At 55.8% G+C, this 26,436-nt stretch overlaps 1 protein-coding gene across 2 annotated transcripts; it reads left to right on the top strand.

Annotated features, from left to right (window-relative positions):
- The first annotated feature begins 482 nt into the window (after positions 1-482).
- On the top strand, positions 483-26,017 carry VWA1 (von Willebrand factor A domain containing 1). 2 transcript variants are annotated; one of them, XM_019541567.1, is made up of 7 exons: positions 483-706; positions 980-1,106; positions 11,421-11,984; positions 21,510-21,788; positions 22,714-22,986; positions 24,073-24,342; positions 25,289-26,017. In XM_019541567.1, the coding sequence occupies exons 2-7, from the start codon at positions 1,034-1,036 to the stop codon at positions 25,327-25,329; spliced, it is 1,500 nt and encodes a 499-aa protein (XP_019397112.1). In that variant the 5' UTR covers positions 483-706; positions 980-1,033; the 3' UTR covers positions 25,330-26,017. The 2 variants fall into 2 exon arrangements, with proteins under 2 accessions (XP_019397112.1, XP_019397111.1); XM_019541566.1 differs by lacking the exon at positions 483-706 and having other exon boundaries at positions 757-1,106.
- Positions 26,018-26,436: the final 419 nt, after the last annotated feature.

The following is a 26,436-nucleotide window of genomic DNA, read 5'->3' as shown; positions in this document are numbered from 1 at the left end:
CTGCAGACAAGGAGGACAGAGGGAGGATGCGGTAGTCAATGAGGACATGGGGTAGTTGTTGACCCATGCCCCCTGCTCCATCTGCTCCGGCCGGCAAAGCATTTGAGCCTTTGCTTCAGTCTAAGCACATGAGGTCCATTTGCCAACAGTGGGACTGTTCACGTGCTTGAAGAACAGCACATACACAAATATCTTGCTCCAGCCAGGCTTCATGGTGGCCAGGCACAAAAGAGCGATATGACTTTGTGCCCTGGCTTGGCCCAGCTGGGAGGCAGGCGAGGTCCTGCTGGGGTTATTGAGCTGGCTGCTGTTTGGGGGTACAATGGCAGGCAGGGGTGTGTGTGTACATGGGGTGTTTGGCCCTGATGCTCCCAGGCAGATGAGGGGCACAGCTGGCAGAGCCACGTAGCACTAGGACCTGGTGGAATATCTGCCCAGCCTCCTCCAAAAGGATTAGCCAACATCACAGGGCACGGGCATGCTCTAGAGGCTTGTGCTTTTCCTTTCCTCTGCTCTATACAAGTTTTTTCCTCTGTTTCCTCTGGTCCAGCACAGAGGAAAGAGTAACTCAGCCTCAGCATTTCTCTTCCTTTCCAGCTGTACCGTGCCAGGGTCTCCCAGGGCCAAAGCTGGCACTATAGGGATCTCTTCTTTAAATCGCTCCAGCTGTAGGCGGACTGCCTGCAGTCCAATCCGCGCTCCAGAGGCAAGTTTAACTTGGGAGCGCAGCAGCAGAAGGGGTGTTGCTTGCGCTGCTCCTCCAGCCCCTGCTGTCAGGACGAATTTATGACTTGGAAAGGGGGGGGGACAAAGAGGGAAATTGCTTCCAGCAGCCAGAGTCTGAAATAGCGCAGTAAAAAATATATAGGGGGGGTCTGAGCTCAAGGCAGGAGCTGCATGCGTAGACACAAGGATCTGGAAGCTGGTGGATCTGTCTACGTACTATGACTGATCTCAAGCCTTTCATCTGCCTTCACAGCTCCCAGCTTTTGGATTTAAGGTAGTTTGCCCCCTCCCCAGCCAGAGTTTTGCTATGTTTGCCAGGACTGCACTTTCTTTTGCTCTGTGGCTGCAGGTCGCTCGGGGACAGAGTATACCTGAGAAAGGTGAGTGCTTGACGAGCTCCGAAACAGCCTTCAGGCTGGACTGTATTTTACTGCTTGATATGCTTGAGCCCAGTTCCTCTGGCTTTTCAAAGGAGGATTAATGCAGTGGCGGTGCTAAGCAGGGCAGGTGTGAGCAAGGGTGTGGAGGGGTGATTATTAACTTCCTGCAACTACCACAGCACAGAGAAAACTTGGTTGATTTTTGTTTAAGCAAATAAAATGATACTGCTCTGGGGGCTGGTCGAGCTGGGTATGCTGCTAAGGAAAGAGATTCCTGGCTGCTTCTTGAAGAAAAGCTTCAGGACGTGAAAAAAGAAAGCGAAAAGTGGTTTCTGATACCACAAACCTGCTGTGGAGTGCTCCCTGCTGAGGTTTACAGGGTGGGGAACAACCGCATCCTCCTCCTCCTATAAAGTTTTCCTTCTGGGGTGGTGTGAAAGACCCAGGCGGGATGGGGGAACAGGGACTTATGTGCTGCCACTTTTAAGAAAGCGAAGTGGGAAAGAAGAGGTGGCAGGGGGGTATTACAACTGCGTCTCTCCGCAGCTATCAGGAGTGTCCCGCACGGCAGGAACAGGTAATGAGAAATGTTGCGACAACAGCATTGGTTTTCTTCTTGGCTGGGGAAAAGGGGAGGAAAAGTTCAGTGCTTTGGCTGTTGATGGCAGTAGCAGGGACAGGTGGATTTTGCCGGGCTGATAGAAGGAGGGCTGTCCCTGTCCCAACTTCTAGCCCACCTGGGTAAGCAGCCCCCAGATGCTGCGGTCCTGGAGGGGCAGATGCCCCGTCTCGGCTGAAGTTGAACAGTGCTTTGCTGTTGACTTCAGGAGGCTTCTGACCCACCAGAGCCCAACTCAAGATCAGGGTCCCAGATGCTTTCTTTCAGCGGGGGGTAATTTGCAGAGCTTAATACAGATGCCCAAGCAGGCAGCACCTGGCATCAGGCCAGGACTTCCTGATGCCCACACAGGTGGCAGTTTTTATTGCTGTCGGTCATTTCTACCACACTGGATATATCCATGGTGATCCCCTGAGCAGGTCCAAGCAACACCCAGTGCCCTGAAACATCCAGCAAGGAGCGAGCTGCAGTGCTAAGAGAGGAATGTTCTTTGCACACAGATGCCAAGTTTTATGAGTCGCCTTTTCATTTCTTTGCCTTGCACCCCCCTGAGGCGACTGTGGGTAGGGGACAGGCCCCAGGCTTTGCCTTTTGCTCTGTGCTTCCCAGCTTCATGCCTCTGAAGTTTTCCCTTGGGGGACCTTAAGAAAGGAGCCAGGCTGCTTGCTGGAGGGGCTGCCAGGCCCAGCAGAGATCTCATCTTGGGTGCTCAGCGAGAGCTGCTGTGCGAGAGGCAGAGTGTGCTTGGAGGAGCGGCTTTCCCTGCAGCCTGCAAACGTGGGTTATAATTAAAGTTAACAATACCGGGAAGTTATTGGGTGGCCTGTGGCATTTCTGAGCCCTGGGGACTGATTGCCTCGGTGCATTCATTCAATTGCCATTGTTCGTGGAGCACTGCAGTTGGCAGGCGGCCTGCTAGATCCTGAGCCCCAGTGTAAATCTGGAGTCTTAGTGCTCTGTAGGGCTGTCGGGGGGAATATTTGGGACCTGATCCATCCTTTGTCTCTGCCCTGGGTAGCTGTTTATAGCAGTGCCCAGGCTTCTGCAGTGATTTCCCCCGACTTTGTGCTGGCACAAATGACATCTTGAGGCCTAAAGCCGTGCCAGGGCTCGGTTGTACGTGGCTGTGTGTCCCAAGATGGGTCTAAAAACCTGGATGAGGCTGGGAGTGTGAGCAGCCAATGCCAGGCTGTGCAGGGGCGACAGCAGGCGCTTTGGCAGGATGGCAAGTTCGGAGCTGCTCTGTGCCTACCTGCCTTTCTGCACCGTGGTGAGAGCCCCTGAGGTCGTGCCATCCACGCAGTGAAGCGGGGCTTCTTCATTCCCATCAGGTAGCTTCTTAAAAGAGGACATTGCCTGCTAACCCAGGTAGCTGGGGAGGAAATCGGGGGGTGGGGAGGAAGCATGGGGCCAGATGGGTGGAATGGGGCCCCCAGAAGAAGGCTCCATGATGGGCACTAGACAGGGATGGAGATGACCCCCCGCCCCAACCCTGTGCAGCAACTGGAACCGAAGGCCATTGCTCTTCTGTGCCTCGGCAAGGCTCCACATTCATACAGAGAGAGCAAGGCACACTCAAGTCGTGTCTGCAAGGTCTCCTCCAGAGCCACGAGAGCAAAAAGTGTATGTTGTGGTCTGAACTCCTGGAGGGATTGCCAGCACGGAGGAGGTTTTCAAGGAAAACCCAATAGGATTGTGCAATCCGGTGGTGCAGCAACCCCTCATCGCTCACGAAGAGGTCTGGTGCTTTCTCCGCCTGTGGCCTGTACTGCATGTACAGCGACTGCCCCTGGATGCGGCCTGCACAGCAGATTAGGGGTCTTTGCTGTGTGAGCCCTGTGCTTCCTCCCCTGAAGATTTCATCCCCCGAGGGAGGTGGTTCCTGCCTTGCTGTCCCGTAGAACAGACTCTCCTCTCTCTCATCCGGAGGATGGTATTCAGTAGCCCCAGGCTCAGCTGATGGGCAAGGTCCATTTCTGGGGGGCCTTTTAGTGCCTTTGTCCCATGGGAGCCCTTCCCTCTTCAGCTCCCGCTACGGCCCCAGGTGGCTGCAGGGAGCCCAACACCAGCTTTCTTCAGCTGTAGTGCCTAGTGCGGCTCTTTTCTTGTAGGGCAGGCTGGACTGGGGGCTAAGGCATCATCACAAAGCCTGGAGGCAGATCTCCCTTGGAGCTACTCGGTCCCCTTGACCGGTTCCAAGTCCCCTATCAGTCAAGCAGTATGGCGTGTATTGTGGCAACAGATATAAGCAGGAGAAAAGCTTTGGCCAGCTGCTTTCTCCCAGCTAGATCCCGGCAGCTTTCTGCTCTCCCTTCCAGTGACTTACCTGATGCCCTCTGTAAGTCGTGTGGATCACAACATGCCTCGCTCGAGGGAGAGCGTGGCTGTAGGGCACACAGCTCTTTGCTGTTTGCTCCCAGAGCTCAGGGTCCGGGTACAGCTTGGGCTTGCTAGTCTTAGAGTTACTCTGCATTTGGGGGTCCCCTGGCCGCTTTCTGAGGAACAGCAGCTGGTGTGGGCTGATCTGAACCCAGGGCCCGGATCTTGTGCACTAGTTCGGCAAAGCGCGTTTAACAATGTCGCACGGAAGAGGCCGAAGAGAGATTTGGAAAGCAGGCCAGCCCCTCTAGCTGGGCAGCAGAGCGTGTGCAGGGCTGGGGTTGAGCTGGGAAGGTTTGATGATGCCGAGGAAGGTTTCTTGCCTCGGAGATCCTCCTGGAAGCAAGAAATTGCCCCCTTCCATCTTCCCGGATGGTTGAGTTTTAACATGGCGGCATAACGCAAATCGCTTGGAAAAGCAGCCGATACGCAGCAGAAGAATCTGCCAGAGCTTCATCTCCAGAGGCAGAGAAACCGTAACATAGATGGGGACATGCAGAAACAAAGTGGAAAGCCCTCATGCTCCTAGAAGAATAGCATAGCTCTGCTCCATAAGCAGAAGACCAGGGGAGCGAGGTTTTCTGGTAGCATGGGGGGAACTCAGCATCAGGGAGAGGTGACCTAGGCACAGCATTTGTCTTAATAAAGGGGTGACCCCCTGACTCTCTGCCCTGGAGGGGAGTAAAGTAAGTACTATGCCTGGACCAAAGTTTGCTCCCAAGTGTCTGTAGGCCACTGAATATAACATCCTTCCTGGCCAAGGTAGGTCCTAAAGGACCAGTCAATCAACGAGCTCATTTCCAGCAAGGCACGAGGGGGCTCCCCAGCCTGGGTGGGTGATGGCATTGTGCCCAGCTCGCCCAGCATCCCGACGTAGGTGTGGGTATCTCACCTTGCACATCTCCCAGCTCTGGCCCTGTCCCTGCCATGCATTAGCTGCGGCGAGCACCTCGGCTCTTTCCTCTGATCATTCTGGGCTGGCCCAGGGAGCAACAAAATGTCCCTAGCAGGGCAGGGCTTTCACTGGAGCTTGCTGCCTCCTCGCACGTTCCTTGCTCTCCCCATGGGCTCCTTGTGCGGTGTGCTTGTGTACCAAAGCGTGTTGGCCATCCTCCCTCCCTGCCAGGCCCAGTGGCTCTCGCAGCCGCTGGTTGCAGCATGCAACACCCCCGGGGCTGGGGTGGGGGCATGGAGGAGAGGAAGGGAAACAGATGACTTCGTGCAGGGAGACGGCTATGGGGCTGCCAGCCGAGCGGCCCATGCTGCCCTCTGAGGCTGGCACGCAGCAGCACAGTCCCGGGAGGGGGAAGCGACGAGCGGTAGTAGCTACAGCTGTGTGACTTGCTCCACACATCTGGACACAGCTGCAGGAGGATGCAGGCAGCTCTGAGCAAACAGAATGAAGATGGGGTGTCAGGCAGGGCGGGAAGGTGCAACGTGGTGCTCGGCCTCTCCTCTGCTGTCCCTCCTGCCGGAGTCCCCTTCTGGTTAAGTTACAACCTGGTGAAGGTGGATGCTGAATGCTACGTCTTGGGGACCAGGCTCCCCGAGGTGAGGCTCTCCAGGGCAGGACTGCAGCTCATGCTGCCCCCATCCTTGTTGTCACCGTCTCGCGTCCTTGGTATTTGTCAGCCCAACTCTTTTCACAGTGGTACTCCTGATACCAGGAGTACTCCATGAGCTTGGATTTAGGAGACATAAATTATTCCCTCCTCTCCTCTCACCTCTGTCTGGGACTGAGAACCACTGCATTACAGCTGGGTATTACTAACCTGCTCCATTCCTCCTCCGGCTCATCAAGGAAAAAGCAAGTTATAATGCCCAAGAAATTAATTTTATTGCTCTGTGAGCCTGTCTGGGCATAGGCGCTGACTTTTATTTTTGCTGAAGGGGGGGACCTAAAATGATGGACACATGGAAAGCGTTATGCATACGAGGTGATAGCCCTCTTCCCGAGGGGGGGTCAGGGCTCCTGGGCCCCCACGGACTTGGCATCTCTGGTCTGCATTGCTAAGTGGAGTTGGATGTGAAACACAATTCATGTTTCCTGAGAAGTTCGGCGATTCTCCGAATTCCACTTTGTTTCAAATTGGGATAAAAAACATGTTAAAAAATGTCAGACTGTATCTCAGGACAGAAATCCAACACGGGATTCATGTCAGAAAACAGGCATTGTGCAGTTTCCTCTGTTTCCTGCTGTAGTGAACTGCTTTGACCTTTCAGTTTATTACAGAATTTTTCCTGCCAAAAAATGTCTTCAATATTTGCCACGGTTCTGCAAAATTTTTCCCATTTAGGTGAAATTGTTTCTATCGGCAAGAAAAAATGGGGTTTGCCGTATAGTTCTTTTCTGCCAGCTCCCAGGCTGCAATGCTGGGGTGTTGTGCGCAGTGTGGGCCAAAAACGGTGTTGGCCTTGGTCACCTAGAGCTGGGCATGATGAACACACGCTCTGAGTCGCTTATTCCCGCCTGTTGTTTAGTCACCAGTATTTGCCTTTGACTTTCTCCATTTTTGGATGGGGTCATAGTGAACTGGGGAGGCTTTGTTTGGCTTCTTTCTGATGGCTCATCGCAGGTCTGGTGTGCCTGCGTCATCTTTTGGTTATCTGCTAATCCAAGACAGAGTAATTCGTCTGCTCCTGTATCTTAAACTCCAGCCAGGGCCCGGGGTGCAGCTCCCGAGGGAGGGAGCACAAGCAGGTGAGGAGGATCGCTGTGAGGACAGGGTGACTGAGGCAAAGGTGAAGTTAACAGGGGAAGAGCTGTGTTTTATTTCCAGTGGCTGGTTTCTAGATTGCAGAGTAACCAGGTCCACGCACCTGCTCCCACTCTCCCCTCCTGAAAATCACGTGCCCTGTCGCTTCTTGACTCCCCGGACACAGTGCAGGTAAATGCTTGAGCTAGGTGATACATGCCACACCGCCTGCCTGCCGCTTGCACACCTTGATACACTTGCACACACAGCTACTGCCCATGAGCACACGCACTGATGCTGTCAGTGTATACTCGCCTACCCTGCACCTCCAGTGCACAGATGGAAACACCCCCGCTGCAAACACACATGTGGACCCAGACACACCTGGATAGACCCCCTCCTAACACATGTGCATGTGCTGAAACACAAGCACCATGACCCCCTCCCCACGACCTCATGCACATCCTACCACTCCTGATCCACGTACACATGCAGACAGCTTAATATTCCCAGTACCTCCTGCTCTCACTGCACCCTGACACCTGTGTGCACCTTGACACGCTCCCAGTGCCACAACCATAGGCTGAAACACTGAGCTGCCCCCTGCCATCACAGAGGCACCCCCGACAGCTGTCACGCACACCTACATGTGCACCCTCTGCATGTACACACTACATCTGTCATGCACACTACATGTGCACCCCTACACGTACACACTCCATTTGTCATGCACACCTACATGTGCACCCTCTACATGTACACACTACATCTGTCATGCACACTACATGTGCACCCCTACACGTGCACACTACATCTGTCATGCACACTACATGTGCGCCCCTACACGTACACACTACATCTGCCATGTACACTACATGTGCACCCCTACACGTACACACTTCATTTGTCATGCACACCTACATGTGCACTCCCTACATGTACACTCTAGCTGAAGTGAAGATCAGACAGGATCTCTGAGTCTCTTCCACTCAACCTGGGCAGAGGACCCAGGCCCAGCATTCTCCTTTGCCTGAGCAGAGGTATAGGGTGCCTAAACAGGACCGGGCTGTAGCTCCGGCACCAGCACCTAGCATCAGAGAGACACCAGGCAGCAGCCAGGGAGGGTGGTGAGGCTGGGACAAGTGGGAGGAAGCAGCAGGACTTTCCTGGAGGGGAATAAAACCTGCGGGTGCTTCCTCCTTTCATGCTGCTTAATGAACCTCAGGACAGTTCTGGCTGAAGTTCTTCCTTCCCTGTGTCCTGATTTCCCACGGCGGCAGGCCACTGCCCCCACCTCGTACTGTGCAGCCCTCCCTGCTCTTCCATGCCAGGCCTGCTTTACACTTCATTCCTGGCCCCCCTGCTTGGGCTAGGGCCACACACAACTCTCTGCCAAGGACTTTCAGACCTGCAGAGCTCCTTGCTGTTGTATCCTTGGACCCTCCTGCTCTAGGGATCGATCTCAGTCCTCGTATTTCCACTGCAGTTTCTTCCACCCTCCCATCTGGCCTGTAGTACTGCGTGCTATTCCAGTCCTTAGTCTCTTATGACAACAGGCTGCCAGTTGCCTCCGACAGTGCCTGATTCTGCATTGCCAGCTCCCATGCGTTTTGCGACACGTCTCTTTTTATTTCGCCTTAAAGCTCCAGCTCCTGGAAACTTGTGATCAAGGGAGACTGTCAACTTTCACAGGTGGATGAGGGTGGGGAACAGTCCCCTTTTGGACCTTGCAGTGATAAAAGCTGAAAAACTGTGACCCTAAAGCTGCAAAAACCAGAAGGCTGGTGAAAAATGAGCTAACGTGCTATCATTTTTGCAAATCTCATGGTCTCTGAGCCAATCTTGTAGCTTTTTGAGCCTGCCTAATGCTGTCTGAACCCCTGCCAATTGCAGTGCAGCTTTGCTGGGGGATAAATCAAGTCTGCTGTGCCTCCCTACTCTTCCAGCCCACATCCAGTGATGTGCCAGGTGTTCAGAGCGGAAAGGCTCCTACGCTGTAACATGGCTCATCTTCATACCTCCGAGCCAAAGCATTTTCAGTACATCTCCCACTGCTTGGAATTGGGAGTTCCCTGAGGATATACACAGCACTTGTTCGTAAGGTTATAAAGGCTTTCTTCAATTCTGGCCCAAGCCCCCAGCTAGGAATAAATCAGCCAGCCAAAAAAATGCTGCTATCACAGCAGATTGTGCCATCTATTTCTGTTCCTCCTCCGCTTTCCTCAGGTTCTTTCACTCAGTCATACAGGACAGCAGTCACTCCTCAACTCGAAAGATTTCTTAGGCCTTTCCAAATGAAAACTAGTACGTTGTCCCCTTTGGGGTGGGGTAAGAAGCAGTTTTTAGGAAAATCGGATACGAGTGGTGTGGCAAAAATTGCCCAGGGAATTTAGGTCAGCAGAACAGGGTGATATTGCAACTTGACTGGTTGTGGATTTTGTGCGGGTGACAGAGGGGTCACTATTCAAGGCTCATGGCTTGTTAAAGAGACTCCTCCAGCTTGCAGAGAAGATGCCCCATCTTTTATAGGAAGCACCATGAGCTCATTTACCATCCCAAATGATCTGGACCCTGGCCAGGCCTCTCCTGGAGATGTGCACTGAGACGTCTCCTACTATCAGTGGGTCCAGTACAGGTCCAGAATGAAATATCACCCGCCGGCTGAATCGTGAAGCACCGTCCCCCGCAGCCAACGTCTCCCCACATTTTCCCCTCCAAGGACAGCACACAAAAAACTGGGGAGCTCCTCCCAGGGGTGACACAGCTCCTGGTTTAGCTGAGCTGAGCTTTGCCCAGTCTACAACCAGCGGTGTCCTATGCCCACCATGGCTGGACTCTGGCCAAGGCCTTTGGACCAAGGCCAGTGTCCACTCTGGAAACCAGCCATCCCTTCTGGGAACCTGGAAGCTGTAACTTATCCTCGCTTCTCTCCCCAGTTCCTTTATCTTTGATTATTTTTTCCAAGCCCAGCTTGTTTTTCTGGCCACGAGCAGCATCAGGAAATGAAAGACGCTTTCAGCTCTTTGCTCCCTGCTCCCAGCAATGCCCGAGCCCGTTGCTTGCTCCTGACTCTGTGGCCTGCTCTATCTTAGGCCCAGACAGCCAGGGTGACCAGCATGGATGTTTCTGTGCCTCCCGGGGTCTGAACAACGGATGGTCTCGGGCTGGCTGGAAACTTTGCAGAGCCGGCGCGTCGAGAACATTTCCAGCCCCTGGCTGTGGATGGGAAAGCGCCAGAAAATGGCTTGAGCGCTGTGCAGCGAGATGTGCATCTAAGGGAATAGATGCCATCGCTCTCAGGGACTGGTGTCTAGTGATGTGAGCAGACAGCCAGGGGCTAGGACTCCTGGGTTTGCTTCCCACTAATTGCCTGTGTGACTCTGTCTCCATGCTTCTGTTTCTCTGCCCATAGAAAGGGAGGATGATAATAATAGTAAATGCCTTGCATGGGGACTTTGGGGACTTCATCATCTATAAAGGGCTGTGATCGGGGCAGTCTCTTGTCATGCATTCATGCAGCTTCGAGCACCCTGGAGCCTCTCGGTGCTAGTGAAATAGTGATGCTTATCCGGACTCCTGCTCCCCTGCTGTGTCCCATTTCCCCCCCACCCTCCAGCTCTGTAAAACGTGATGGTAAAATGAACTCGGCAGCGAATCCTTGGGAGCAAAACCACAGCCGGGGCTCCTCTTTGCTTCTGCTGGGCTCATCAGCAGCGAGTGCTGAAACGCGTCCTGAATCTCGCTGATGGGTCTGGAGGCCGTGCACAGCATGCCCGTAAAAGGCCTGGCCCCTGCAAGGCTGGAGCTGGCAGCCGTGATGCACAGGGCTTTGCCAAGAGCAGGAGGGCAAGAGGCTCTCGGCAGGGCTGAGACTCCTCCTGGGCTGTTTAGTGAGCCCCGCGGCCTGTCAGCCTCCTGTGTTAGCTTTGCTGCAGGAGGTGTGCACTGTGGTATGCTATAGTGCGCGCTAGGTGCTGTGCATGTATGGATGGTCCCGGCGCTGCCCCTTGGAGCCTGGAAGGTAGCACGGGGCTGGTCTCTGGCGTGGCCCAGGCATCAAGGGAGACCAAGCCTCCCAATGCCTTCCTGAGCCTTGAACCATCCCAGCACAGCAGCTGTGATGCTGTTAAAAGGCACGAGCACGCCTCGTGATGACTGAGAGCCCCAGACATGGAGGGGACCCTGCTGTGCTAGGTGCTGCACACGGCCTTGGTCCCTGCCACAGAGAGGTGATGGTTGAAGGGTCTGAGCACGCCGTGGTCTCTACTCTTGTGGACGGACCTGACTCAGCTTTCAGTGAGGTGGCGTGGGGAGCGGGAGCAGCGTGGCTGCAGCAGCACAGGGCTCGGTACAGGCTAGACGCCGCGTGCGACACGGGAGGGGAAAGGGTGGCCCCGGGAGACGAAGTCGCCTGCCCTAGAGGTGGGGACAGAACATAAAACTTGGAGGCGAGGGATAAATCCCCAAATCCTTCCTCAGGCCAGCTCCCGATCGCATGCCTGCATAGAGGCCTCAGGGTTTAGCGCCGGGCTTGCCCGGGGAATCCCAGGGCAGGAGTTGTGTTGGTTTGAATTGGGTCGTGCCATCTGAGTAACATCCCCTTCTCTCTCCCCTTGCCAGGTCCCCAGCCCTTCATCCCGGACTTGGAGGGGGACATCCTCTTCCTGCTGGACAGCTCTGGCAGCGTCTCCTACTACGAGTTCTCCAAGGTCAAGGAGTTCATCAGGGACCTCCTGCGACCCTTCACCTTTGGCCCCCACGACGTCCAGACCAGCATCATCCACATCAGCACAGTGCCCACCATAGAGTTCCCCTTCGACCGGTACCCGTCCAGCGAGGCGGTGCAGCAAGCCATCCGAGGCACCCAGCAGCTCATGGGGGACACCAACACGGGCAAAGCGCTCTCCTTCGCCAAGGAGAAGTTCTTCACGGATGAAGCCGGCTCCAGGCCCGACGTGCCCAAGGTGCTGGTGTGGGTGACAGACGGCTTCTCCACCGATGACATCTCCCCCCCCATGCAGCTCCTGAAAGACATGGGGGTCACGGTCTTCATCGTCAGCACGGGGCGGGGGAACTTCCTGGAGCTCTCGGCGGCTGCGAGCCAACCACCTGAGAAGCACCTGCACTTCGTGGATGTGGACGACCTGCCCATCATCACCAAGGAGCTAAGGGATGCCATCACAGGTACCATACACCAGCAGGCTGGGGGAAGGACATGGCTATTCAGTGATGGGTGATCATCAGACGGTTCATAGGGTAGGGGAAGCAAAGGTGCAGGTGCCGCTCAGCATCTCTGTAGACCTCTGGCCCACACCGCCAGGGCTGGGACTCTGGGGAAGCTCCCCTTGTTCCCTCCCTGCACTTTTCTTATGATGAGGCGACTCTTCTGGTGCCAGAGACCCCAGAAGAGTTAACCCCACTCAGCAGGTTGTCCCGCTTCTCCGTTCCTCAAGGAACGCTTGGCTCCAAGGTCTGGCAATGACGTTAGTTGGTGCTCGGGGCCAAGGAGATAGGGTAATGATGTGGGTGTCGTGATAGGGTATAGGGCACTGGGGCAGATTGATCCACTGATTGACTGAGGGATGACTTAGGTTGCACCCATGGGCAGGTTGTCAACAGCACTAATGGAAGCAGGAACCGCTGTATTTTAAAACCAGGTCCTTACTGCCTGAGCTGCCTTGAACTTGTGGCCCAGCCGCCAAAGGCAAGAGGCAGACCACTGCACCATCATGGCAACGAAGGTCTAGGTTTTCAAAGCCGTCCAGGCTTTTGAAGATGCAGCCTGGCTCCTAGTTGGATATTGTTACTCGTGTAAACACCACATCAGTGAGATCTGGATGCTTTAGAAAATCCTTTCGGGAACCCATCTGGCCGCTCGGAGTCTCTTCCAGCCCTGCTTTCCCAAGATCTGCGCGATTAGGCCCCTAGCAGCTGTTGTGAACTGGCTGCAGGCCTCAGCACCGTGTGGGATAGCACATATGCTAGACCTCAGCTCCCAGGGACTGGCAGTGTGAGGCTGATGCTCAGCATCTCTGTGTGGAGCAGGTTTGCGTCCTCCTCCTCCTCCGCTCTCTGAATTTGCAGAGGTCAGGACAGTAGCATGAATCAGTGGGGGGAGACATCCTGTTGACCACCGACAGCAGCTGTCCAGGCTGTTTGGACAGCTGTGTTAATGATCCTGTTTACCTAGACATAGCGTAGACCTCAAGGAGGAAGGGGGACACGTAGTTGCCTTCCCCTAGGAGATGGTATCGCCGCGGACTGGCAGCTGTAACACGGGAAGCAAGCCGGGACGCATTCCCTACTGCAGACTGATGGCAGCCTGTGCTTGCGCTGTACAGATTTGCTCAGGGAAGCTCAAACAAGTCGTCTGGTGCCTTAGGAACCTGCAAGGCTTTGCAGTGAGTCATCCCAGCTACAGGTTGCCAGGGTCCCAACAGCTCCAACCAAGCATGAAAAATGCATTAAAGGCAAGGCCTCTGCTTCCACCCCCCTGGGTTAATTGTTAGCCAGGGACTTTGCAGGAGAAGATGAATTGTGAAAATAAAAGGCTGGGGCTTTCAGAGAGGCTGTGGATATGAGGTCTCCAAATCCCTTGGAAAGTAGAGATGTGGGGGTATCTACTTCCAGCTCCAAAGGTTCCCTAGACACCAATGTAACCATCTGCTTTTTACGCTTTCATTATCAACTGTGTCCACATGGTAGGAGATGTAAACCAGATGTGGCCTACTGCATTACATGTGTACTGGGAGCTAAGGGTATCCAGGCTGTGTCCTGCCCCTGCCACAGACTCCCCCCGGGACACTGGCCAAGTCACTTCGCTTCGCCGCCCTGGCCATGTCTACACTGGCGCCATTGGGTTCATCTGGTGTGTGAAGAGGTGTCCTCTCTGATCACCCAGGAGTGACAGCAAAAGTGTGTTACAAATACAGCACAGCATGCCAGCTGCGTGCCTCAAATAGAAATGCAGCTACATCGGCGACTGGGCTTTAGATTCGCGACTTCAGTGCAGCTTGTTTTGGGGTGTTGAGGGTGCTTTTGCTAGCCCAGCGCAAAGCACTGCATGCCCACTACATGTACACTGTACCGGTACAGCTATACCGGCAAACCACGGGCATGGCCTAGATTTCCTTATCTGTAAAGGAGGGATCATACCGGCCCAGGTAATGCCTGTACAAGAACCCGGAAGCTGGGAAGCACGAAGCATCGCTGCAGGATTCAGATGTGCCTGGGGATTATCTGAATTATTTGATTTTAAATGGGCAATGTGCAAACACTTCAGCACCTGCTGAATGGCTCACAACTGTCTTAGGGAGGCTCCAGGGGCATGAATAGGCTGTGCGTATGCCTTGAAACCAAGGTAGCTAGCTAGTGCTGGGCACTGCTGGCCACTTCACGTGCTGTCCGGAGCAGATCTGACCTGAGCTATGCAACCGTGCACCTCTGCTGGTGTCCATGGAGGGATCGCAGTGCTGCCCTTTAGGCCGCTGGTGTCCTCCCGGGAATGATTCCCCAGCACGGTGGTTGCTAGCAGGACCTGGAGCCTAGCAAGAGAAATTCGGATTTGTTTCTCCAGTGCAGCGTTGTAACGTGCTCCGTGCATTAGCCAAGCAGAATGATTTGGAGCCCGATTCGGCTAGCACGAGTCTGGTAAGATGCTCCCTGCCCACACAAGTCGGGGTTTACAGCCTGCTTTGTTGCAGCCGGGGCTAGGAACATTGCTCTGCAGTTGAGACCAAAGGTGATTTGGCTTTTCACCAGCCCCCGCTTGTAAATCATCGAGGAAAGAGACCCAGGCGGCTAAAAGCCACAAGTAAGGGGCAGGAGAGAGAATTTCCAAAGCCGCGCAGAACGTCTTGTGCATATTTGCATATCGTTAGCCGCACTGCACGTCTCCCGGCAGCTTTTTATTGCCGTCCACGTGGGCGTTGCCTCCCAACACCTCCAGATTTGTTTGGAAAGCTGAGCCAGTTACTATAGCACTGCGTAGACTTTCCATTCACCTTCCCTGTCTCCGTCTTAGTTGTAAATGAGGTTTTAATTCAGCACTTGGCTCCTGTGGGGCATAGGGTGGTTGGAGCTGGGCTGGGAGTAGCCAGCTAAGCCCTTGCAGGGGATCCTGTGATGCCGCAGCCTTGTCACATAAAAAAGCCTTTCTCCTTTGGAAAGCCAAGCCCGATGGCAGAGAGAGTAGGGACCGCCACCTCCCCTCCCCCCGGAGGAACGTGCCCCAGAAAGTGCCAGGTGCTACACGCACGCCCGGGCGGTCTCTGCTAAATGGGCCCTTTCAGGTCCCGCAGCATCTCAGAACAGCACGGCCACCTCCCGGTGTCAGAAGTCAGCCTGCCAGGCACGTCTCCCATCCTGAGCCTGTCTCGACGATTGTGAGAGATTTATTGGGTTTTTCCAGTCCTCTTAAGTGCCGCGTTCTCTCGTTTCTTTCTGTGCCTTCAGCTCTGAGCATACATTTGGTTCATGCTTTTCTTTGCATCTGTGAGATCCAGAAATGTGTTGGTTCGAAGGCTTTTAATGAAAACTGACTCCAGGAGCTGGGGCCTTTGGAAAAAGAGCCGACGCTTTGATCAAATAGTAGCACCGGCTTTGCCTGCCTTCCCCTGAGGCTGTGCCCTGCCTGCCCGGGGGGCACGGGACAGAGGAGCCCAAGCAGGGCCCTGGGCAGGCAGTACGTCCCAAGCACCGCAGGCAGCAGGGCTGGCATGGTTACCATCGCAATCCTGTTGGCGTCTTTTGCCACGAGATACTGATTTTAAAGCCTGCCGGTAGATGCACAAATGAGCCTTGTTGGGAAGCTGGCAGCTCTCCTCATCCCGGCTCCTGCCCAGGCAAGGACTGGCTTTCATCCCTGCGGGCTGCAAAACGCCCTGCCGATGGTCCCCCGTCTCTCCCTGCAGCCCCGGCCTCAGGTGCAAGCCGATAAAAGGAACAGCTTGCCGCGCCCCCGCACCCAGACGCTTTCTCCTGTATCTAATCGCCACGCGGTGCAGGCACATTTCCTTTGCTCTTAGAGGTTGGAGCAGAGATCTAAGCCGGCAAATAATAAAGCTGAGTTAATAGGGCTGTCTCTGGGAGCCGGGCCAGGCGTTGTGTGCCAAGCCAACATGAAAGGCACCACTGAGAGCAGGGAGAGCCGGGGAGGGGGAAGGGTCTCGGTTTGAAACACAGGGGAGCCCCAACCTCCTGATCTCTGCTCCCATCGACTCCTTCAGGGGCTGAAGGACAGCGGCTCTCGGCCTCAGTTTTCCCACTTGTAACATGCTAATGGGTGCATTGCTTGGAGAGCGGCTGGGTGAGCTCAGGGTTGCAAATGGCTTGGCCCGATGTGCTTGCGCCAGTGCAGATCGTGAGTCCTCTGGGAGTTAGACTCTGCCCTGTGGGGCAGGACGTGCTCACCCCTGTACAGCTCTGCTCCTGCTCTGTGCAGGGAGCTCAGAGCCAGGCTGGTACAGGGGCACAAGGAGCACGCACCCCAGGGGTGCGTGCAGCCTCCCACCCCAGAGCCCTGGGTCACACCAGGACGGCACTTCTGCCCAGCTGCGGGGCACACAGCAGCCACGCTCCTCTCCAGGCTCAGTCCAGCACATCGGGAGGCAAAACAAGACCACAGCCCAGATGCTGAGCTGCTGAGAGCAGCTGTGGCTGCACTGATGTCAGCTAGTCCCGACCTTCCAGGAAAATCTGTTTTGTTTTTTAAAGCTGACTCTTCCCTGAAACCTGGGCAGCCCAAAGGCTGCAGTGCTGAGCAGGAAACATAGCAAAGGTTCGAGTCATTCGGACATCACGATTTGTGCGAGCGTAGCACCTCGGGGGCCCCGGCACTGCACAAACAGCCCCCAGGAGCTGGCAGTCTGCCGAAAGGAGAGAAAAGACGGACACAGGCGGGCTGGGTAGGATGAAGGAATCGCCGAACAGTACCGGGCAGCACCCTAACTGTGTCGAGCTGTCCCAGGAGCTGTGGGGAGGGCTTGAGGGAGGGTGGGGAGTGAATTGTGTGCCCATGTAAGAAGTGGGTGATGCAGACTGGAGAGGAGGACGCGGCAGCAACTGAGATACAAGGTGCTGAGACCTGGCAGGAGAGCTAAGCGGAGAGGCCGCCTCCTAGAGACGCTGCGCTCAAGCCCTGCCGGCTGCGCGGTCTGTGTCGCTGAGTGTGCGTGGAGCCAGGGGGAGATGCGATTGTGTGCAGGCGGCGTTGCACTGCTCGGGGACCAGAGCCTGCTCCCAGTGACTTTCAGTGCGACCTGGCCGTATGCGGAGCCTGGCTCTCACTTGAACCTGGGTTTTGGAGGACAGGAGGAGACGTGCCCTGTGGCAATCCTGCACTAGCACCTGGTGCTGGACAGCCAGGACCCTGGTCTGGCTGACCTGCCCCTGCTGGCTTCAGAGGAGATGCCCTGCCCTGTGCCCAGTGCCAAGGGGTGAGACTCAGCCTCCTGATGCTTCGGCCACTGATGCCCCTTTCGAGTCAGGCAGACGGCTGAGCTACTTTAAGACACCTGGGAGACAAGTGTGGGTTGATCCTGCCGGGGCAGGGCCCGGTGGGTGTTTCTCAATGGGAGGATTCCTTCGGGGTGACGTGTGGTGTGGCGCCAGCTCCTTGCTCGCGGCTGCCCGGGGTCTGCGCTCTGGAGTAGCTGACATCACGCTTTGGCACCTTCTCCTGGGCTGGGCCCTGCAGGATTGTACGTGTCCTGCAAGCCCCAAGAGAAACTGGGCTGATTTAGTCTAGAGAAGAGAAGACGGAGCGGGGATTTAATAGCTGCCTTCAGCTCCCTGCAGGGTGGGTCCAAAGGGGATGGAGCTGGGCTATTCTCAGAACAAGGAGCAATGGGCTCAAGTTGCAGCCAGGGAGGTTTAAGTTGGATATTAGGGAAAACTTTCTTACCAGGCGGGTGGTGAAGCACTGGAGCAGGTTACCCAGAGAGGTGGTGGACTCTGCATCCTTGGAGGTTTTTGAGACCCAGGTAGGCTGGGATGAGCTAGTTTGGGATGGTCCTGCTTGGAGTGGGGGGTTGCACTAGATGTGACCTCCTGAGGTCCCTACCAACCAAATGTTTTATGATGCTGTGTCCAATAGCAAGGGGGAGTGCAGCCAGGTGCAGCGCAGGGGCAGGGAAGAGCTCAGCCCTCGGCTCCACGGGCTCCTCGACAGCGTCGCTGGGTGACCAGAGCCATGGGGCAGTCTCCACCGCAGTCCTCAGTAATCATTTCCCCACCCTCCAATAAGTGTCACCTCGAAATGCGAGAGTGCACCGCGGGAGGGCCGAAGGCAGTCGGCTCCACAACCTGCCTGCCAGAATGGACGGTGACCAGCCAGCATGGTGATGCTGCTCCTTGTGCCCTCCTCCCACCCTTTCCAAAGCACATTACCTCCTGGCTCCAGCTGGGGAAACTGAGGCAGAGGGGGATGCCACCGGGCTGGGCTGCTGGCACAGCAAGTGTTCCTGAGCTGCTGATGAAGAGCAGCTGATCGAGAGCCCTGCCACTTTGGCTTTGGCCTTCCTGGCACTCGGGAAGTTGCCAGCAGGTCCGTGCCACGCAAGTGTGGAGACCCTGGCCGAGACACTTGGGCTGGGATGGTCTCCAGGCCTACGTGGTGTCGAGGAAGGGTGTGGAGAGTGCGGGTGGGTGGCAACGTGTTTAACAAGAGGCAGCGAGGGCATGGACGACGTGCAATGTCCCTGCCCACCTGGACGAGCCAAGAAACAGCTCAAAGGAAAAACTGAGGCTGCTTTCCTGGTGGGAGGCAGCTGGCTGGGGCTCCAGCTGCGCGGAGAAGGAAAGTTGGCTTTCTAGATAATGTACAGCGCTGAGGTCCCCCTGGCTCTGTCGGGGATTTGCCGTGTGGCTCTGGGCAAGTCACTTCAGTGCCTTGGTTTCCCCACGTCTGAGAGGGGATGGTGGTTCCACACGGCACTTTGCCTTGCGGTGGAAGGTGCAATCAATAGGGGATGTCAGGACTCGTGCTGGCTTGCTTCCTGCTGATGCTCACAAAGCGCTTTTAAAAGGCATTCACAAAAGAGACCTCACCGCTCTTCTGTGCGTCTTTGTCCCTTGCCAGCCGAGTGCTGAGACTGGGACCCAGGAGTCCTGGCGCAGCATCGCCTGCTGCAACCGCTCGAGAGTGGGGTAGTCAGCAAAGGCTAAGGAAGGGAAATGCTCCTTCACAGGAGCTCCTGCAAGCCTCCCCGGGCTGCCGGGGGAATCTCACAGCGGCTGGCTCTCTCCTGTAATTGTAGAGGTGCAGCCCACCAAGCAGGCTGTGAAGGACTGAGAGGCGTATTAGCTAGACAAACCCAGAGCAAGCCCTGAACAGATAACGGGCATACATTTCTGGCACCGTACAGGCCAGGAGGGCATCGCCATGATTTTACTTAATTACTGAGGACTGCTGTGGCAGCCGCCCCATGGCTCTGGTCACCCAGGAGGGCATCGCCACAGCCAGGAGGGCATCGTTTCCAGTGGAGAAAGGGCCGAGGGGAGGATGGAAGTTCTCCAGGCTTTTATTTCTGGGTAGCAAAGGTCAGTGCTGTGAAGAGGAGGGGTCCCTGGGTGAGATGCCTGGGGATCAGCGTGCCAGGTCCTGCTTGTGTGGGTGTCACCTGGGTCAGGGCTTTGGGCCTCTCTGGTTTTCTCTGCTGGGCTCGGAGGCTGCATTGCTCAAAGCCGACGGGCAGCAGAGCAGCCTGCCTCCAGGAATAGCCTGTCAGCGGCCCATTAGCAGGGCCCCATCCAGCCCCACATGCAGCTGTGGTACAACGTGCCCTTCTGCCTCTCACGGGGCTCCAAGCCTCAGGAATCCCGGACGGGAGACTTGCCAGTCCCCAAGGAAAGGCCATGCCAGGATTCGCTTGGCGGGAGCAAAGAAGAAGCCAGCAGGCGAGGCGAACCCTGAGCAAGCCCTGAATAGTTAACGGCCACAAATTCGTGGCACCATCCAGGCCAGGAGGGCATCTCCGTGGCATCATTCCCAATAGAGGAAGGGCTAAGGGGAGGATGGAGGTTCTCCAGGGCTTTATTTCTGGCAAAGGGGGAAAGAGAGAGCTCAGGAGGTAGATGTCAGTGAAACACCCAGGATTGCGCTCAGCACAGCGCAGTCGCATGGATGGTGCCAGAGGAGAGGGCTCTTATGCCAGTGGTGGGGGGAGGTAGTGCATGGAAGGGCTGTGAGGTCTCCCTCGGTGTGGGTCCTTGCAGGAAGAAGCAGCTGCTTGAGAGCAGGGTATTGTCTGGGTGTGCAACGCACCAAGGGATCGGGCTTTGCAGTGGGGCTCAGAGGAGGTGATGGAGGGTTTGGGCAGAGGGGACCCTTAGTGGTGCAGGGACAGGGGTCCTGGGCAGCCTCCAGCACTGAATGCTACGGGGTAACGGGGCATGCGTGCAGCCCTGAGAGTGCCCTCCATGGCTGCCTCCCCTTCCCCAACCAGGCAAGGGCTGTGCCATTAGATGCCTTCTCTTCCAGTCGGCCAACTGGGATCGCCCGCCTGCGGCACTCTGCCTGGAGACCGCTGCCAGCGGGACTGCGTTTTTTGCCCCGCTCTGTCGCTGACTTGCTGTACACTTCCAGAGAGATGCAGTCCCCTCCGGCTTGCCCTGGGCTGGGCCCAGCACCAGCTGCACGACGCAGAGAACATGCCCCGGGCAACATGAAAGCTGTCGGTCCCGGGTGGACGATGTGGGCAAGGCCGGAGCTGCCATAGCAGGCAGTATAAGTACCGGCCTGGGGCGGTAGGTGTGCAGCGCTGTTACGGAGCATGAGTGAGGGCAGGGATGGGAGGCTTGGCTCTCCCCTGACTTGCCAAGCGCAGCTCCTGGGTTGCAGGATGCAGCCGAGCCCCACCTGGCAGCCCTGCCACCAGCAGCTGCCATGAGATGAAGTGTGTGGGTGCTCAGCATGGTTTCCTGTGGGCCAGGGCCCTCTGGCATAGCAGATCGCAGCTTGCCCTTGGCGCAGTGCAGTCGCATGAATGGTGCAAGAAGCCTTTCCTGAGCCAGGTGGCACCAGCAGGGCGGAGGGGGGTGTTGGCTGGCGGGTGCTTGGGTCCTAGCTGTTCTTTGCTCTTCCTGTGCATGCTATCAAATAGGGGCCAGCTGGGAGTGGAGACATCCCTGCCACCCCAAGTGTTATGGTAGTAGAGAGCAGGAGACCACATAGTCCCTTAGCCAGAGTGCCTCTAGCTGGTGGTCTCCATTGCCCTCTCGTGGAGACACATGGATTTGCCATACACACCCTGACCCATCATTCAGGACATGCTTGCAGCAACAGTGGGGTTTTATTTGGACCTGGTGTCAGTGGTGAAAGAATCCACTAGCGTTTCTCTACAAATGCCCGGCCATCCCTGCAGGAGTCTGCACCAGCTTCATGTTTTGGAGGCTTTATCTTGGCTACTGCAATAGCTAAAGATAGTCCAGGACTGGCATCTGCCAACCAGCCCATTGCCTCCGAGTGACTTACCCTGTCATGCAGCATTCCTCCTGTGAGCGGTTGCTTTGTCGCACCCCAGAAGCAGCTGCATTGAAGTGGGGCAAATGACCCCTGTGAAAGCGTCGTTTGTAACATGCTTGGGCTCTCTGCAGAGGCGCAATGGGAATTCCAGCTCCTCGGCGGTTGCTAATCATTGCCCAGGGAGCCAGGGATAGCTGTGCTCACCCTCTGGCCCGTGGTGATTTCCTGTCGCTCTTTCTCCCCAGAGGTTATCCGAGCCACACGGCTGCGTGCTGTGGACATCACCTCCAGTAGCTTCCGCCTGATGTGGCCCAAGCTTCTCTCCAGCGGTACCGGCTACTACGTGCTGGAGTACACCCCTGCAGAGGAGCCCGGGAGGAAGCTGACGCAGCAGGTGTCCGGGGACCGCACCAGCCTCTTGTTGAACGACCTTGCCCCAGAAACCACCTACAAGGTTGTGCTCATCCCCGAGTCCAACACACAGTATATCCCGCCGCAGACCACCAGGGTCACCACTCTGCAAGGTATTATATGGGGGGCGCATATTGGGGTTCCTAGGTGCAGCCCGGCATAGCTTAGTGTCCTGCTGTTCTGGGCATCGTCTGGACAGATAACCCTGGCCTTGACCTTATAGTGTTGGCAGCAGAATGGAAAAAGCAGGCAGACAAATGCCTGAAGTGGAAGGCCAGCTCTACCAGCTGAGGCTGCAGTAGGTCCAGTGACCTCTCAAAGAGGTCCCACCAGCAGCAGGGAGGGACAAAGCATCACACAGGTGTATGTTCAGTATCCAGGCAGTTGTCCCCATTGTCCTCCAAGGAGCTGAGGACAGTCTTATGTCCTGCATCACCCAGGCCAGCTGGGAGCAGAGAGCAAGAGCTGGCCCTGTCTGAGGGGGGTAGCGAGGGCTGTGGGTGGCTACTTAGAGCTGTGAAAATCATTGCTTGTTTGGCTTTTCCAGGCTTTCCCCCTCCAAAAAAAATCAAATCAGTGAAATTGGGCGCAATGGAAAAACCGATGGGGAAAATTGCTTGGGGTCAAAAGAAACTTTTCCGGTTCAAGCATATCTTGTGTGCGTTCTGCCTTTGTGACATAAGACAGCTGGAAAACGTTAATTAAAAACACCAGAGGCGGTTTGCCTTTTTTGAATGGTTTCCCCCACACGAGCATTTGGGCAGAACCGAGGCGGATCTGCCGAATGTTTTGGGGATGCCAAGTCTCCATTCTTCTCAAAGGGAAAAATACAGAGTTTCTTCTGGTACATTTTCCCCAGCACATTTTCCCCTATAAGCACTTTTGCAGACAGTGACAGGGGATATAAGTGCCCGGAGTGGAGCTGGCAAACACGTCAGGAGGCCAACTGGGCTCCCAGCATATTACACTGCACCGAAGGGAGGAAACTATGCTGCTCTAACATGTCCAATTGGCTTCCTTTTGCACCTCCCCTGGCAGAGGAAATCAGCCCTACTCGGATTGTCATCTCGGAGTCCACGCCGCACAGCTTCCGGGTCAGCTGGTCCCCCACGCCAGACAGCGTGGTCAGCTATCAGGTCCTGTATGGACCGCTGCCCGGGAATTCAGCCAAACTTCTGGAGGTGGATGGGAAGCACAACAGCACCGTGTTGGAAAACCTCACGCTCAACACAACCTACTTGGTGACAGTGGCGGCCATCTATAAGTCGGGGAAGGAGAGAGCCCTGTCAGCCAAAGCGTGCACTCAGGGAGGTGAGTGAGCAGTGTCCCTTTTGTCCCAGCTTTGGTGCCACATGGGGTCGAGCCCAGCAGGGCTCCGTCATGTCACATGTGGCCCCTGGTTCCAAATGGTGGCATGAAGTGGCTCCAAACTCCTGCCACCCGTTGTCCAGGCCAGTTGCTGCAGATCCCATCTCCACCTATTTTGGATTCCCAGACCAACAGCTTTGCAGGCAAAACCAGCATCCTGCTGCAAAGTGGAGGTAGGCCACGGAAAGGTCTCAATCAAGAGAATAGCTTGGTCTGCCCTATTGGGGTGGGGTTGGGGTGAACATGCAGCTTCTGGAGTATGCACATTGCACTTCAGGAAACTGTGGTGGAAGGATACAGCCTAGGACCGATGGGAATGCAGCTGGGTACAGTCTCCAATACAGGCTCCTGTAGGATCTGCCCTTCTGCACCACCAGTAGCACTGCAAGCCGAGCTGGCCTGGAAGACCCCAGATCTGCTTGAGCAGACGAGTGGGCATTGCTCTCTGCCCCCTCCCCAGGGATCTAGTTTGATGCCTCTAAAGGAGAGAGGATTGCAGAGCAAAGAGGTGGGAATAGGGTCTCATCAGGGGTCTGTCCCACCGCTGTAGTTTGGTGTCTCTTAGAGTCCCTTATCTGAGGGCAGTCCCATGTATGATGTCCCTGAAACTTTGCTCGTTGTAGGAGGTGATATTTGGCTAGAGTCAGAGTGGTGGAAGAGTGAGGCATTGCAGAGCAGCGAGGTGAGCTGTGGGACGTTGGGATGGAGAGCACCACAGTCCAGCTCCTGAAGGGACCAGAACCACTCGCTTGGGTTCGGCAGGGAAGCCAAGGACTGGCTGGGCCCTGGCGATGAGACTGTTCCCCCATGCATAACATGGGTGGAGCCCCTGGAAAGGATGGTACGGGGCAAATCTTGTCCTGGTGCTGCCCAGGCTGCCCTGGTTTTGTTGGTAGAGGCATGAGAGCTGTCAACCCTGCAGTCCTCACCAGTGGTGGGGTCACTAAGGAAGGAAAATGGAGCTAAGAGGGGTGGTTCCCCAGGTGCTGGCCTCAGTAACATGATCTTCTTGCCCTCTCCCACGGTTAGAGGGCTCCAAGGTGAAGCACTTGCGCTTTGAAGACATGGGCCCTAACACCCTGAAGGCATCCTGGGACTCTGCTGGCGGGAAAGTCCTTGGCTACCGTGTGAGGTGCCGGCGGCAGACGGGCCCCTCGTCTCTCATCAGCGTCTCGCCTCAGGTCCACAGCGTGCTGCTGACAGACCTGGCCGCAGGCACCACCAACAAAGTGTGTGTGAAACCCGTGTACAAGGAGCAGGCGGGGAAGGGGCTGTGCCGCATGGTGCACATGCAGCCTGGTGAGTCGGGGACAGGGCATGGGGAGCTGCGCAGCTTTCAGACCCGGGGCACCCACCACAACACCCAGCGCCGTGGAGTCTCTGCTTGTGGGACCCCATAGGCCGCCAGAAACCCAATGTCCAGTGGCTGCTGGCATGCCACAGTCTACGCTGGTGAAAGCCATGACCACAGTGGGCTAGAAGCGGCTGGATTTCATAGGTGCTCAGCACCTACAGCTACCCATTGACTCAGATGGCTTCTCCGGTCTAGGGTTTGAGACCCCTTTCAGTGAGTGATGCTTCAGAGGGTGGGTGCTCAGCTTCTTTGGACAACCAAGCCTTTTTTCGGAGCAACTCAGGCTGATTGCCCAAAGGTTAAGTCAGTCGCAGCCCCACTGAACGTACACTGGCATATCTAGAAGTCACCGATGGTTCAGCATTGAAATCTTCTCCCAGGGTGCAGGGGCCTGACCCAGAATGCCTGAAACCCTTGGGAATGTTTTCACCTGCTCCAGCAGACCCCACATCTGGCCCTAACACCCCACTAAAAGCCTGGGGGCTGGGGTTACAACTGAACTCCACTGAGAAGCAGAGCGGGGCTGCTCTGTAAGGGGCTTGAAGGGAGGACTGGAGACCTGGGGCTTGAGGCAGTGGGAGAGACATTGGTATAGGGAAAAGCTTGCAGAAGGGGCTGATGGGCTCAGGGTGATGGTAGAGGAAGAGGATCCAAGCCTGAATGGGCAGGAGTGAGTTGGGAAGCATCTGATATCAGATGAGGGGCTGGCATGAGGGTTCTGGCTTTGGGGAAGGATAGGGAAGGTCAGAGGCTGGACATTACCTGCCCAGGCCAGGGCCAGAGATACCCCCAGGTGAGGTCTGTGTGGAGGGGAGTCATGTCAGAGCTGCGAATCCTCTGCCGCTTTGTCTTTACCAACCCAGCTGACCTTCTGTCTCACGTCCTTTCCAGCTACAGAAGCACAAGGATACACGCACAGGCGGAGAGCGTGATGGGCCCCGGACTGCGCCGTTCCCCTGCAGAGCGAGGGGAAAGGATCAGACAAGAACGACTGTGCGTGGTGGAGCCCTGCACATCGCTCCCCTCCTGCATTGTCCCTCGAGGTGTGTCAGCCCCCCTAGCTGTAGCCAAGCCCAGCGAGCTCCTGAAACTGTAAAGCACTCCCTCACCTTACAAAGCGGCTCGGCAGGACAGAGCAGGCAGGCTGGTGGATAGGTCTGAACCATGCAGTGCTCTGGTTAAACAATGTGCTAGCCCCTGTCCCCTTTCTTCTGTATGAATTAGCAATGCGAAAGAGAAGCGGGGAGTCCTCATTATTGTTCACTTGCTTCCTGGTTTCTATTTATTATCTCTTGTGTCTTCATTATGGCAGAGTATAAGCATGTTCCAGGTTCTCTAGGCGAAGACCCAGCCTTCCAGCTCTCGGCATTGGGCTCCAAGATGCCATGAGCTAAATTAGTCTCTTGTGTGGAGCTCCACGGATGGGGCTGGAGTGCATCAGGGGCTGAATAGCATCCATGAGCTCAGCAGGTTTGGGGTGCAGGCGGCGTCCTTGTCATGGGGACTAGACTCACACCAGGCAAAATGATGACTGCCGCGATGAATAGCTCTTTTTATCCATGCATCACAACAGAGCCCATATTAGCTATCAAATGCGGCCACCTCTGAGGTGGAAGGTGGGAAAAACCAGCAATGTAACACAGCAGTTCAGAGTACACAGGGAAAACCCATGAGGTCTTGAGGAAGAGGGAAGAAGAGAAGCGATTGCCCACCCAGGGTTCAGTGGCTGACTTACTGATCGGGCAACACCTTGACTGCGATGTAATGTGCTGGGGGAGGCGGTATGACCGCAGGTAGTTCAGAGATGGTCCCATGTCCGATTCAGGAGGCTGGTGCTCTGCTTGGTGAACACAGGCATGGAGCAGTAGGGTTGTCCCAGGGACCAAACACCGGCAGGGAGGCCTCCGTGGTCCCTGCCTGTTGAAGTCTTAGCTTGAGCGCCCATGGATTCGTCCACTCCCTTCCATGGATGCCAAGCTCAGCCCAGGAGATTAAATAAAAATAGAGGACAGTCTTGGATGGAGCTGCAGCCTGGAAGC

This window comes from Crocodylus porosus, unplaced genomic scaffold (assembly GCF_001723895.1).
Source record: "Crocodylus porosus isolate Cpor-Errol unplaced genomic scaffold, CroPor_comp1, whole genome shotgun sequence".
Taxonomy (NCBI): Eukaryota; Metazoa; Chordata; order Crocodylia; family Crocodylidae; genus Crocodylus; species Crocodylus porosus.
The sequence above is the reverse complement of the archived record's forward strand: the minus strand, read 5'-3'. Positions and strand labels throughout refer to the sequence as shown.

Coding starts and splice junctions, on each gene's coding strand:
- VWA1 (XM_019541567.1), top strand. CDS start 1,034: ATGTTTGCCAGGACTGCACTTTCTTTTGCTCTGTGGCTGCAGGTCGCT. Junction 1,107..11,420: donor ACAGAGTATACCTGAGAAAG/GTGAGTGCTTGA, acceptor TCCCCTTGCCAG/GTCCCCAGCCCTTCATCCCG. Junction 22,987..24,072: donor CAAAGCGTGCACTCAGGGAG/GTGAGTGAGCAG, acceptor TCCCACGGTTAG/AGGGCTCCAAGGTGAAGCAC.